The sequence below is a fragment of the Pyrus communis genome, chromosome 15, assembly GCF_041283825.1.
Source record: "Pyrus communis isolate YQ-2024b chromosome 15, ASM4128382v1, whole genome shotgun sequence".
Classification (NCBI taxonomy): Eukaryota; Viridiplantae; Streptophyta; class Magnoliopsida; order Rosales; family Rosaceae; genus Pyrus; species Pyrus communis.
The window spans coordinates 2740207-2754156 of NC_142579.1; the positions used below are offsets into that span (position 1 = coordinate 2740207).

General features: G+C 40.0%; 2 protein-coding genes across 4 annotated transcripts; one reads left to right on the forward strand and one right to left on the reverse strand.

Moving 5' to 3' along the window:
• The first annotated feature begins 317 nt into the window (after positions 1-317).
• LOC137710695 (uncharacterized) lies at positions 318-8194 on the forward strand. 3 transcript variants are annotated; one of them, XM_068449800.2, is made up of 11 exons: positions 318-709; positions 803-841; positions 2368-2459; positions 2882-3131; positions 3292-3411; positions 3485-3560; positions 4084-4292; positions 4464-4572; positions 5341-5433; positions 7020-7180; positions 7368-8194. In XM_068449800.2, the coding sequence occupies exons 1-11, from the start codon at positions 521-523 to the stop codon at positions 7923-7925; spliced, it is 1896 nt and encodes a 631-aa protein (XP_068305901.2). In that variant the 5' UTR covers positions 318-520; the 3' UTR covers positions 7926-8194. The 3 variants fall into 3 exon arrangements, with proteins under 3 accessions (XP_068305901.2, XP_088541607.1, XP_088541606.1); XM_088685481.1 differs by lacking the exons at positions 318-709; positions 803-841 and adding an exon at positions 1754-1845; XM_088685480.1 differs by lacking the exons at positions 318-709; positions 803-841 and adding an exon at positions 1939-2086.
• A 102-nt stretch (positions 8195-8296) lies between these two features.
• On the reverse strand, positions 8297-12122 carry LOC137710687 (C2 calcium/lipid-binding plant phosphoribosyltransferase family protein). The gene has a single exon (XM_068449790.2). The coding sequence runs from the start codon at positions 11753-11755 to the stop codon at positions 8594-8596; it is 3162 nt and encodes a 1053-aa protein (XP_068305891.2). The 5' UTR covers positions 11756-12122; the 3' UTR covers positions 8297-8593.
• Between the last annotated feature and the right edge of the window lie 1828 nt (positions 12123-13950).

The following is a 13950-nucleotide window of genomic DNA, read 5'->3' on the forward strand; positions in this document are numbered from 1 at the left end:
CTTTACCCTCGAGCGAGGGCGGTTGCCTTCTCTACAGCTCCTGTCGTATTCATGTGGTTCTCTTATCTCTTTATTTAGAAGTTAAAATCATGAACGTCATCATGCTTATAGGTGTTGGAAATAAAATATGAAATAGAGAGAACAAGAAAGCATTTGTGACTGATGAGAAATTAAAGTGTTCGTTCTTTCTCAGCAGAGTGACTAAACCCTAAATTTTACATAAAATGTTCCTAACTAGTTACATATTGCGTATTTACTTCATGTGGACAGCCACACGATCAATGATATTTACAACACTGTCAAATTTTTCCAACCGCATAGCATAAGTTGAAAGAAATAAAAAAACCATGGGCGAGTTCAGTATTACCCAATTTTTAGTGGGTCCAAATAAAAAGTAGGTGTTAAATAAACCTTTCACTCTGTCCGTCGTCGTCACTGCGTTCGAACTGAGAAGCCTCAACTCTCGCAGACGTTCGTTGCTGTGTGTTTGGGTCAGACTCCGACTAAGAAAGCTAAGAAAATGGAGGACATTGAGGATCTGCTGATTGGCAGCGGAGGCGGAGCTCCTCCCGGTTTTCGTCTGCCAATAAACACCGTCGGAATGAACCCAAAGAAGAAACCATTGCCCAATGGCCGCAATACCAACAACAAGCTATCTCAAATCCAAGACCCACTCGCTCCTCTCTCTCCCAAGGTCCCTGGCACTCAGGTCTCTCTCTCTAATCTCTCTCTCTCTCTCTCTCTCTCTCTCTAAAGATGGTTTCTTTCGCTAAGTGCTGACCTTGTTTTTCTCTTTTGGCAGACTATATATATCAAAACATTTGGATGCTCACACAACCAGGTCAGTTTTAGGGTTTCTTTCTATTGTAATTCAAGTACTTTTTTTTTTCCCCGAAATTAGCATTGTCATTTTATACTGGGATTACTAGGCAAACCATTCAGGTTGTTACCTCTACAATTTTAACAAGATGTTATTAGTTTTGGATTCAAGTTCAATAATAAGGGGCCGGGTTTCGGTTTTTGTTAAGTTTTGAGTTGTTGAGAATGGTTTGATTGCGTGTGTTGGAAGCAGGATTGAAAGGTTTATGCAGTTTGTGGAAAGAATTATGGGATGAAAACAATACATAAAAAGGGGTTCCTTGCTGATAATAGATTAATAATAATCTTTAATCGCTCTCGTGTCCTACTGCTCTTCAAGCCGTACGGGAAGAGAAGACTGCCATGTTTTTATGAGGATGCTGCACTTTTATTCTCAGCCCTTTTTTATGACATGAGACAGTCAAACTTTCTAGTCAATGGTCATGTGGTACTTTGCCTTCAACATTTGCCTCATCAGAAATCTGTCACTTCCACGGATGAGGCGAATTGTTAGGCAAATGCCATGCATTGGAGATGCTCATGGATTGTCCCATTGGCTTTTGTAACGTGGTTGGCTTTCCAATGCAATGAAGTAGTGTGCACATCAAGTGCCACATAGGTTGGGAAACAAAAGTTGCCACATAGGTTGGCCATTTAAGCAATTTCCAATTCCATATAACTGAAAATATTATTTCATCTATAAAAAGTGCTGGAGGGGGCTTGAAAGATTAGAGAACATCAAATTGAGGGGGTTATATCAGGTTAGCTTCTTAGAATTAAATATATAGAATTTGGTGGAGTTTTAAGTGATCATAAGCTTTGCCTGGAAAGCCATTGGGTGGACAGGATCCTAGTAAAGCAGTTGTTGATTTTCTGAGTAAATCCTATCAATAGATGATCCACGTGAGAAATGCATGACGTCAACTGGGGCATAAGTAAAGAACTGGCAGTGGCTACGTTGCTTTTCTAGATGTTCATGAAACAAAGGTGTATTTGATTAGATTTGTTGGTAGAAGCTTGTGGATTAGCTATTTGCTGATTATCCTCTCTCATCAACCTTTTTCAAATGGATCTATTGATAATTTGATACCAAGTTTTAGGTTGTCATTGTGGGTACAAGTAGGATTTATATGGTGATAAAGGCCCCTTTTCTTTGGTTGGAGTATTAAACTCCTTTGTTCTATTTACTTTGGATCTTGCATCCTTTCTGATGGTACAGTATGGAGTGGTAATGATGGGCTGCTTATTGTATTTTTACATTTTCTTTACCCATCAATAAAAAGACCGTGTACTGAGAACTTCGCACTTTTAGGGAGATTGTCAGTGGATTTAAACTTAATGTTAACTCCAGTTGTTTGTTCACCTTTTTATCTTGCTTGACCATTAATGTTATATTAGCATGAGATCTGGTCATGTCACCATCATTGTTTTCTAAATTTTCTATTCATTAGAGTATGCATTAAATTTCTCATTTTTGTTTTCGCCCCTTGCACTTTGTTGTTGTGTCAGAGTGACAGTGAATATATGGCTGGTCAACTTTCAGCTTTTGGGTATCCGTTAAGTGACAATCCTGAGGAGGCAGACCTGTGGCTCATAAACACGTGAGGATTCTTTTATTTATCTCATTTTTTTGGTGGATTTGGTTGTGCGTTACATTGAAACAATTACGTAATTATATTTTATAATCAAAGTTAGGGAGTGTTTAGTGCTTCAGTCTTTGGGAAATCATTTTGGCACTTGCTAGAATTTAATACGCAGTTTATAGTTTGTGTCATGGTAGATTTTGAACTTCAGTAGACCTGTTTTAAATGCTACTCCTATATTTAAGTCAACTATTCCATATGTGTGGTTTTTTGCCGTTCTTTTAATGCTGAAGTTTTCTTCGAAGTTTGACTTTTTTTTTTTTTTTTTTACATTTATGATACTTTTTATGTGTGTCCAATTTTTTAATTTTTACGAGTGATGTCTTTTATTATCTGTTAACTCATAATTCTCCGTGTATTTATTTTGTTACTTGATGTAGATGCACTGTCAAATCTCCAAGTCAGTCTGCCATGGACACTCTGATAGCAAAAGGTAAAGGTGCAAGAAAGCCCCTGGTGGTGGCTGGGTGTGTGCCACAAGGAAGTCGAGATCTAAAGGAGCTAGAAGGTGTCAGTATTGTAGGAGTCCAGCAAATTGACCGTGTGGTTGAAATTGTTGAAGAGACTTTGAAAGGTCATGAGGTGCGCCTTTTGAGTCGTAAGACATTGCCTGCACTTGACCTTCCCAAGGTGCGTTTCGTGGATTTTTACCATGGTGTTTGCATTTTATTTTGTTTCCTTTTAAAATTAGTCTTTGATTGTTACCCACTCCTGCAATCTGTTTCTGTTTCTACCTTATATTGTCTACTAGTCTAGATATGGAGTTATTTATTTGAATTTTTTTCCACAGGTGAGGAAAAACAAGTTCGTTGAGATTCTTCCCATTAATGTCGGTTGTTTAGGTGCTTGCACTTACTGCAAGACGAAGCATGCTCGTGGTCATTTAGGAAGTTATACTGTTGATAGCCTTGTAAGTATCATGCCACTGGTTTTTCTTATATATTATATCTGTTTCCAGTTTAATTAGAATTTTAGCACTGCAGGTGGGACGTGTAAAATCTGTGGTAGCTGATGGAGTTAAGGAAATATGGTTGAGCAGTGAAGATACTGGCGCTTATGGTAATTTGTAGTTATAATTCTATTTTCTTGATTGATTAGTGATTGTGGAAGTACTAAAACTCTAATTAAACTGGAAACAGATATAATATATAAGAAAACCAAGTACTGGAAGTTTTATTTATAAGAAAACATATGTAACCTTGAAGTTTTATTTATATATTTATTTAGTTTTTATATTTTCTTTTAACTTGTCTTTCTGAAAGTGTAAGAAATTGTAAGATAATTCCCCAAATAATCTTTAAGTGAATGATAAATTTTTGGGCTTTATAGTTCAAAACGGCAATGTCAGCTTAGTTGTAAGCATGTAAAGTATATTTGAACAGAAAAATAGAGTAAATAATAAGTATACCATAGTCATGTGTGTTGAAATCTTCACAGTTGTAGTATGATTGTTTGTTGGATGTTGGAGGAAAAATCATTTCAGGACACACCAAAAAGGTAAAACTCAAAGGAAAAAAAAAAGTCAAAATGCTGTTTATGCCATGTTTTAGTTTATTAATAATGGTTGCCCTGATGTTTGCAGGTCGTGACATTGGGGTCAATCTACCAATTTTATTGAACGCAATTGTTGCAGAACTCCCTTCTGATGCAAGCACAATGTTACGAATTGGGATGACAAATCCTCCATTCATTCTGGAACACTTGAAGGAAATAGCAGAGGTTTTGCATCATCCATGTGTATACTCATTTCTACATGTACCAGTCCAATCTGGAAGTGATGCTGTCTTGACTGTAAGTCCTATTTTCATAGATTATTGCATTTTCTTATGGCTAAGTTAGACTTATCCTTTTACTTTGTCTTCCTAGGGCTTTAATTATAAGTGTAGTTTAACAAATCTACAAACCTAGACTTCCGATTACATTAAGGTTGCTTTATTCAAATAGCCATGCTTATTCATTCAGGCAATGAATCGGGAATATACTGTAAGTGAGTTCAAGACTGTGGTAGATACCCTAACTGAGCTTGTGCCAGGGATGCAGATTGCAACTGATATAATATGTGGATTTCCTGGTCAGTATGTAGCTTGATTCTGATATCATGGCTCCTGTTTGTTTTTGTACTTCACATGGATCAATTTTATTTTATGTACATATTCATTGTTGATCAATTATTGATGTAATATATCTTCAAAAGTTCAATTTAAGATTGTGACTCTAGGGACCACCAAATGCAAGATAAAGATTAAGTTGGAAGTTTTGAGAGATAAACTTAGCATGAAAGGGATCTAAATGATTCCTGGTGGTAAAAGCACTAAGATTAAGTTTGAAATGTTGAGGGGGATAAACTTAGCAGTTAGCATGGAATGGGTGCAACTGATCCCTGGAGGTGAACAAAGTACGTTAGAATGTTTTGAAGAGTTGGAAGACTTCCAGATATGCTCTGGATAAACTGCAAATATGTCTTGGATATGTTTATGGGGCTCAAATTGGTTTTCTTTTGTTCAATAGCATGATTTTTATTTCTTGCTTTTATTAGAGGAAATTAAGGTTCTTTAACATCATAGATAATAACGGCAAGTTTGTAGGGTTTTAAAAAATATGTATGAAAATATTTGGTTGCTAATCATCTAATCAGCAAGTACCCAGTATACTCCCAGCTAGTAAAACTTATCTCTCCAAGAACAGCGTTAACAATAACATATTCTTGGAGTATCTATATTATTTACAGTTACGGTGGGTGATTTGGGGCATCTTGGGGTATTTGATTACTTTATTCTCTGCATTGAGCAGTACAGAGAACATTACTTAAGAAGTTTACACTTATTTCATGGCTTCTCAGGTGAAACGGATGAAGATTTTACTCAAACTCTTAGCCTTATTAAGGAGTACAAGTTCTCCCAAGTTCATATTTCACAGTTTTATCCTAGACCAGGTATGGTAATATCTGGTATTATAAAATTTCAGATTTCATTTAATAGGTTGGAGCCAGTCTTCGCCTTTTATATGTTTTAATTGCAGCTTGGTCTAAGTTATTTTGGATGCCGTAAAGGGCGTCATATGCACATACACAATGGTTAAGGCATGCTATCTACATATTTCATTGTCCATATATGGGGAGCTGATATAAATACAAAGTTACGGTTAAGTTTATTGTTTTTAGACCATGTAACATTATACATCCCCTGCTCAGTTTGATAAGAAAGAAAAAGTGTGCATGGATATGGTTTGAAGCATAATTTATAAAATACGGGAGTAGTATAGCACATGAACGATATGTATGTGTAAAAATTACACGTATTAAACATAATATTAATATTTATTTATTTAAAATAGTATTGTTTTTTTCTATAATAAGTTAAGGTACATGTCAAATACGTAAATTTTTTATGTATTATTGAACAGTGAAAATTATACGTATTAAACATGAATGTACATACATGTGTAATACTGTATCATACGTGGAGTTTCTTAATGAATCACTGAGACGTACAGTAAATGAAAGTGGTTTTCAAAAAATACGAACTTGTGTGCATAATATGCGATATTACTATATTCGTGGCTGCTACTATTGTTGAAACTATGCTTCAAAAGTTTTGTAGGACAATGTATCATGGGAAACAGGAAAGTTAAGAGTGCTTTATTACTTTATTTTTTTGGCAAATAGTCACTGATGTTGAACAAACCGGACAAAAATTGCTCTGTACCAAATGTATGCAGGACCAGAAATAGAGAAGATAGGAATAAAGAAAGGAATAAAACAATGGGAAGATAGGAGAAGAGAGGGCAGAGAGGTAGAAGAGATAAGGTAGAGAAATAATTGGAGGGTATTTTGGGTAAACTCTGTCTTTATTGCCAATCAATATGCCAAACCTAAACCATAAAGCAGCCTATGTAGAGACAATCCTACAAAGTATGATTACAAATTTTGACTAGAAACATACTGTTAGTTGGGTGACCCCAAGGGATTGTTTCTCCTTTCTCTGTGAAAGTCACAAATTGTTTTGTAAAGGGCAAGAAGGCCAAAATTATGTGGGTATGTACGGATGATTATGGTGGTGTTACGTTAGAAGTTTGTTCTTGGTCGGCTCTTTGGTATCTGTCTCCATTGAGTTTAGAGCTTCTTCTTTCTCTGAAATCTGGCAAGATTGGCAGGCAGCCTTATGTTAATTTGCTTGTTGGAGGGATTTAGTCTCTGCTCTCCCTAGATTGTTTTTCTTTATGCTGTCCTGTTGGCGCTGGTTGGTTTTGTGTGCTCTTCTCAACAGCTTTCCCTTCTGATTGTTCATTGTTTGATGCATAAATGGTCCTTATACATGTTAAAATAAATAAAGAGTTACCTATAGATGTGCTCTAACCACTTGATTTAACTTACCGAAACTGGTGTAGGTCTGGGAAGGAAAATATTTTTAACCGAAAGTGAGGATGATATGTTAGGTGTTGCACTATAGTACGGAAATCAGTTGGCTAATACATAGATTTGTAATTAGCTTCTGTGCTTTATCTTGTTTGTACATTTAGGAACACCTGCTGCAAGGATGAAAAAGGTCCCCAGTACTTTAGTGAAGAAAAGGAGTCGCGAATTGACTTCTGCTTTTGAAGCTTTCGCACCATACGTTGGGATGGAGGGCAGGGTGGAAAGAATATGGATAACTGATATTGCTACTGATGGAATTCACTTGGTAAGTATATGTTTTTGTCGACTCAACATTTGATAATAATGAAGTGCAATGTTGGCGCCAATGATCTTTCGGTCTAGTAACACCATGTTGGCCATTTTAGCCAAGAGTTTTCGGGTTTATGACGATTCTTCAATCGAGGAATGAACTGAAGTGATTTTTTCAATTTTATGTTCTATGTTTGCCCTAGGTTGGCCATACCAAGGGATACGTGCAGGTTCTTGTAGCCGCTCCAGAAAGCATGTTGGGGACTTCAGCTATTGCGAAGATCACATCGGTAGGAAGGTGGTCGGTTTTTGGAGAAGTGATTGAGACCATCCCTCACATAAATGATAGAACAACTTCAACAAATGAAACGCGTAGTCAGGAAAAATGTTTTCCAGGTGCCAACAATTGTGAGACTTGCGCGTGTTCAACGGAGCCAGAAACTTGTGCCTGTGGACCGGAAAGCTGTGGAGGGCAGGCTACCCCGGGAGAATGTGCTGTAACGAAGAATGCCGTTCTGTTGGAAGATTGGAACAACAGATATATGCTTGGATGGTTACTAAGGAAGCGAAAGAATCTGGTTGAGAAACGCGTGGAGAATGAAATCGGCTTGGGATCCCAGAAGAAGCAAGAGCAAGCCCAAGGAAGATCGGGTGAATGGGGTTTTGTCGATAGGGCTCTTCTGGGCGGGATGCTCGTGAGCTTCCTGACAATCGTAACCCTACTAGTACATCTCGGCTTTAGGATTCTGTCGTCTAACTAGCGAATATTGGTTGTATTTATCCAATTTGTCGAGGATATTCATGGAAAAATGGCCACATGAGCTTGTCTGTATCTTCAGAAATATAATATTTTTGGTATGATGTAATGCTGGATATAGAGTGTGGTAGCATGCAAGTTGTTGTAACTGCTTTTCTCTTAAGTGCTTTTCTTCACTTGTAATTGAATCTGGATCTGATTTTTTTGTAACTGAAAGCTGAACCTGATGGAAATAAAAGTCTGGAAGGTAGAGATAAACGACCTGTTTGGAAATGCTCTAAAAGTAGTTAAAAGCGCTTTCAGATCACGAAAGTTCTTCTAACCATGTTTGCTAGATATAAAAGTGCTTCTGAGTTCAAAAACGCTATTGAAGTGTTTGCTGGATGAAGCACCATGAAGCATTTTCAAGTACTGTTCCATGAAGCACTTGCATATTTATTAAAAATTTAAATGCGCTAATAAAAGCGCTTTTACATAACCTGCTTATGAGCATAAGTGTTTCTTAAAAAAACAGTTCCGAATGAGATAGAAATCATAAAGAATGACTCTGGAGATGGGATTGACAAACTGGATGTACATATTATTTAGTTGGTTTATTTACTAAGTACCCTTTTTCTTCACAAGAATGAAGTGAATAATCAAGATAATTAGCTGCAGGTAATAGCTCCAGTTTCATAGTAACATATCTGACTTGGATGGCAATCTCTTGAAGAAATTAACTGGTGCAGAAGGCATCCTGCTCCTGAATCGCGGATGCCGAAGCAAGTAGACTCCGAGCAGCACTGCCACGATCTGGAACGGAGTAACGTATATGGACACGGCCCAGATCAACGAGAAGATGATGAAGATTGCTGTTGCTCTCGGATCCCTCCAGCTTAGTAATGCTTGGGCTCTTTCCCCTTGGGTTGCCAAATCTCCAACCACCGTCTGCACCCTTCCCGCCACGCTACGCAACCTGTCGTACCTCATCCTCACAATGTCGGGGGGTCGACTAGTGGGGAAGCTGTCAAATTCCTCGTCCAACTCATCCGGATGGGTGAACTCTGCCTGTGAAATCCGAGCATCCATGTGCGGTGGGCTCCTTGGCCTGAACCTGTAGTTCCATATGCCAATGACAAAGAGGTAGAGGAAAATTGTGGGCAGTATTAGTTCTGGGTAGCAAACTAAAATCACAAACAAGATATGGACGAGGCACGTTGTGATCGGGTTTCTCCAGCAGCAAATGTCATTAAACCATCTGCAGACAGTCGTGACACCGGAAAGAACCGACATTATGCGATGGAAGTTGGCTTTGCTTCTCCTCAGACTAAACATATGGTAGTCTATATCTAACATGTACTCGACAATCTCCCGCCTGAGCGGTGGCTCTGAACGGGCTAGCCTCATCGATACAATTTGCATTGCTTGGTGGCGGAGCCAATCAACGTATCTAACAGGTATAGGTTGGATATAGTGCATCTTTGGAAGCAATGGTCTTCCATATTGGGCTACCATGTTAACCCAAGCAGTGCAAGTGAACCTCAATGCTAACTGAAGTTCCCCGTGCTTTTTTAAACCCGAGGGTGTGAGGATCAGCAGGGGATAGAAATGCGTATAAACTCGATCAGTTTCTAAAGTCGACAATCGAATTCTCACCTTCCCAATCCTCTGATCTCTCGCTTCTTCCTTGCTTCCGTTGAAATGGCAATTGTCGAAAACACCAATGGTGATGACAGTACATGGATCATGAACTTCCCAAGTATACTGCTCGTTCCAGCGAGGAGTCAGAGTGTTGAGAAGCGTTCTGGTTCGCACCCACTTGTTTCCGTATTTGGCCACGCAGTAGGCATCAGTAGTCCTACCCTCCTTTCCCTTCATAGGTGGCAAATTTTTGGCACTCAGGATCCCAAGCTCAAGAATCCCAATGCCCGGTTTCCTCAGGAACTTGGACGACGGCTGAAGATCGCTGCTAAAGTGAGTGGACTCATCAAGAACATGATAACCGGCCTCTAGACAGATGCGAAGCTGAATCTTACTCGAGAACTTCTCCTTCTTCTTTTCACCTTCTCCTTCAGCAGCTGCTGAATGCTTGTGGAGATTGAACCATTTAGGCTCGGGGAGCTTCTGAGTGTGAGTGTCAATTCTCTGAGGAACGTCCCTAACCGAAAGAATCAGGTTCCCTAATACCTCTTCCTTTCCAGGACCAACCTTATCATCGACTGATATAATTATGAATTCGTCGAAAGGCTCGGAGGCCACTAACATGAGCTCATCGTTCCAAATGGGGTTAACAGTGCGCACTTGGGAAGTCCTTGTGACTCTGAGCTGATTCCCAAGTTGTACCTTGACATATGTTTCCAAAGGGCGGTTTCTGTCCCAAGGGACAAGATCCTGAGCCTGCAGAACTTGAACTCGAAGGTAATATAGCTTGGGGGAGAAGTAAACCTTTGAGCGAGTGGAGGCCAGATTGACGTGGCCAATGTCGTGCGCATCGGAATGCCAGGCGTCGGGAAAAGACTCGTCGGCCTGAGTCCCCACCCAAACAGCAAGCATAAGCTCTCCTGCCACCTTGCGCCCGTGCTTGTCCTCCAACCTGTACCACTGAGGAGCCAGAGGGCTGTCGGGCGGCACGCGAACGGGGACTTCGGTGAGGTCGAAATGTAGTCTCCCCACAAAATCATCCTTGGCAAAATCCTTGTCTTTGACGGTGACTTCAAGCTGATTGGATTGCAGGCGCTCTTTCGAGAAGGCGAAAATCTGGTTCCACACGGGGTTCTGGTTCTTATCCAAATGCTTTGTCACCCCTCTGTAGTTGCCGAGCTTCACCTCCACATAAGGATCAAGGCTTCCTGTAACATCCATGGCGGGAAGATCTCTCGCCTTCACCACACTCACATACAAGAAGTGCATCTGCTCAACCAGATCGTATGTGCTCGAAGTCTTGTCCCCTCCAAATCCAAACCCTCTGTACCGCCGCGCTGCCAATGGTGGACTTGTCTCCACCAGGGCGAATTCCGGGTTCTGCCGCGGAGCCTGCTGCTGCATGTGCATAACCGTGGCAGGACCCGCCCGGGCAAGATCCGTCCTTGTTTCGACGGTGGGCGCCTTCTCCTTCATCTGGTATGTCTCAAATCCAAACCCGGATGACATTGGAGGAGGTGGATAGGAACCACCGCCACCTCCGCCGCCACCGCCACCTCCTCCGCCACCGCCACCACCCGTCCCAGTACCGATGGTGTGGAAAGTTCTCACTTCCTTTTCCTTCTTCTTCTTGATCTTCTCTCCCCCAAACTGGCGGTGATGAATCTCCTCATCGATCCTATTAGTATTGATTTCCTGCAGAGGAGGAGGAGGAGGAGCAGCCTCTGCAGCACCACCAGTGCTAGCAGTAACAAATTCATCATTTATCACTGGCGGTGCTTGCGGTGGCGGAGCAAAGTCACCCTTGCTACTGTAATCTTGAACAGCGTAGATTCTGAGGGCAATATCGCCCTTGACATTAGAGAAGAGGCCGCGTTTATCAAGCGGGTAGCGCTGGACGGTGGCCTGAGACTCGGAGACAGGGACGGAGACGCCGGAGATTCGCACACGGCCGAGGAAATTCTTATGGTGTCCCGTTTTTCTGTCATTGTAAACGACAACGTCGACGGTCTTGTGGGAGAGGTGAGATGGGTCGTCGATGTTGAAGACGAGCTTCTCGTTCCAGTAAGGATTGAGGTCTTTGGGCTTGGTCTGAGTCCGCTGCCGTTGCCCCTCGAAGTCCACCTCAACAAAGGGACTCGCAAACCCGTCGCCGTCTTTGGGCATCAGGTCGCTTGCGTCGTGAACTTCCACCACGAGTTTAGTACTGGCCATGGCTAGCTCGGCGGAGCTGAGAGAGCTCAGAGGAGGTTGTCTGGTAAAATGGAAGGGTAGCTAGAAGGAGTGGGAGTGAAGGAGAAGAAGAAGACAGAAGTGGTGGGGGAGAGGAAGAGTTGGCGGAGGTGGTGGAGATGAGGTGGGGGTATTCATTTGGAGTAAGAAGACAGAAACAAATGTTAGAAAGGGAGAGAGAGAAAGGTGTCGAGTCGAGGAGTTTGGTGGGGAGGAGTGTGAGGTGGCCCTTTTGGATCATATGGCATATTTGACAGGGAAAGATTCTGGTGGTGGTGCCGGTGGGTGCGTTTGTGCTTTTAGGAAATTAGGAGAGACATTTTATAATACTCTGCATATTCCTGCAAAGGAAAATAAATGGAAATTTAACGAAAGCATCATGTACTATTTATTTTAACGAAAAGCATCACGTACTGTTCATTTTAACGAAAATCATATTTTTACATTAAAAGATCAATCTTAGTACTATTCACTTTATCCTTTATTTTGTTATTGTCGTTAAAACTCAAAGTTTTCAAACTCTTTTCATTAGTTTTCCTTAGAATAAATATTTACTTGTCATAACTCTCTTGTTACACAAATGTTGTCGACATGAATATATACCATACGTTTTAATTCAAACATGGAGACAATCGCGACAAGTGATTCAGTAAAAAAGTACAAATAGTAGCTCCTTAAAAGGCAAAAAAGAGTAAGTCTTAGGTTCGTATTTTGTAAGTTGTGAATCTATTTGATCGCGGCCACGAGTTGTAAGAGTATGAACATGAAATTGAAGATGACAAATGCTGCTGAGAAATTGAATTCCATGGATGTTAACATTGGAGAGAAGCAACTTGTGTTCATGATTCTCCAGGCCCTTCCCACCAAGTATAGTCAATTAAAAGTCTCCTACAATACACAAGATAAAAGTTGGGACATAGATGAACTGATTGCACAATGTGTACAAGAGGAAACTCGGCAAAAGCAGGAGAAAGGCAAGGAGATTGAAGAAGCAAACTATGTGCAATCTGGAAGAAAGAATAAAACATTCAACTAGCCTCCTTCATACCGGAAGGGTGCAATTCTCAACTAGCCTCCTTTGGACCGGAAGATGTGGATAATCGTAGTTTTTCAAAGGAAGAAATTTTTTTTATCGGCATGGAGACATTACTATTTTATGTAGAAAGGAAGTATGGCTAGAAAATATTTACATATTTAGGAATATAACAAAAAAGATGTTCTGTTGATCATCATGTAACAAAAAATATATGACCGCACATCTTTGGAGTTGATATTAAGAGTGGAGAATAAATAAAATTTATGTCAGTATTCTAATTCTCAACTCTTGGTATCAAATTTAACGAAGAATGATCATGAATCTTTAATCACCAAGTGATCAAGAGAACGATACCTCTGTCAGATTTAAACTATGCAAAACAAATAGATATATTTTAATATTTTAATCTCAACTCTTGATATCAAATTGAACAGCGCGTTAGATCATAAATCATTGATCCGTTAGTTGACATAGAGGAACCAGACATGTATGTAACTAAAATTCATTTCCTTGTTCATGTTCACGTATAAATAGCATATTGATGGATATTGGGGCATTTAGGGGTGGGCATAAAAACCGCCAAACCGCAAAACCGCATCGAACCGTAAGAAAAAAAACCGAAAAAAACCGTGTTGACCGGAAAAGTCAACTTTGAGTGAAAAACCGAACCGAACCGTTCAAATCAGTTCCGGTTCTAGTTTCGAATGACCAAGAACCGGCCGAACCGAACCGAACCGTTTTATTAATAATAAATAAATAAATTATATATACACACACATGTCATGGTATAATAGGTTGAAAAATAGGTTGAAAAATTGTGTACAGAAGCCGCTGCTTCTTGCTTGCTCTCTGAAGTCTGAAAACTTGCAATTTGTTTCATCATTTTTTTGTTTGTTGACTGATTGACCAGTGCATATGTATTTTAGTTGTCTCTTTTTGTTGACTTGGTGCCACTACCAAAGACATTTGCATTAAAAAAGATGTGTTGTATGCAACTTTATGTAATCAGTTTTAGAAGATGTATTTGAATGCATAATGATTTGGTGTTCAAATAATTTATTATTAGGAACCGTAAACCGGCAAGAACCGAATCGGAACCGGTGTAGACCAAACCGTAATGTTCTAGTCATAAATTTAAGTA

Excerpts from the sequence above, each read along its gene's own strand:
- LOC137710695 (XM_068449800.2), top strand. The coding sequence starts at position 521 with ATGGAGGACATTGAGGATCTGCTGATTGGCAGCGGAGGCGGAGCTCCT. Across the intron at positions 4,293-4,463 it reads GAAGTGATGCTGTCTTGACT|GCAATGAATCGGGAATATAC; the intron begins GTAAGTCCTATT and ends TTATTCATTCAG. Across the intron at positions 4,573-5,340 it reads TATAATATGTGGATTTCCTG|GTGAAACGGATGAAGATTTT; the intron begins GTCAGTATGTAG and ends ATGGCTTCTCAG.
- LOC137710687 (XM_068449790.2), bottom strand. The coding sequence starts at position 11,755 with ATGGCCAGTACTAAACTCGTGGTGGAAGTTCACGACGCAAGCGACCTG.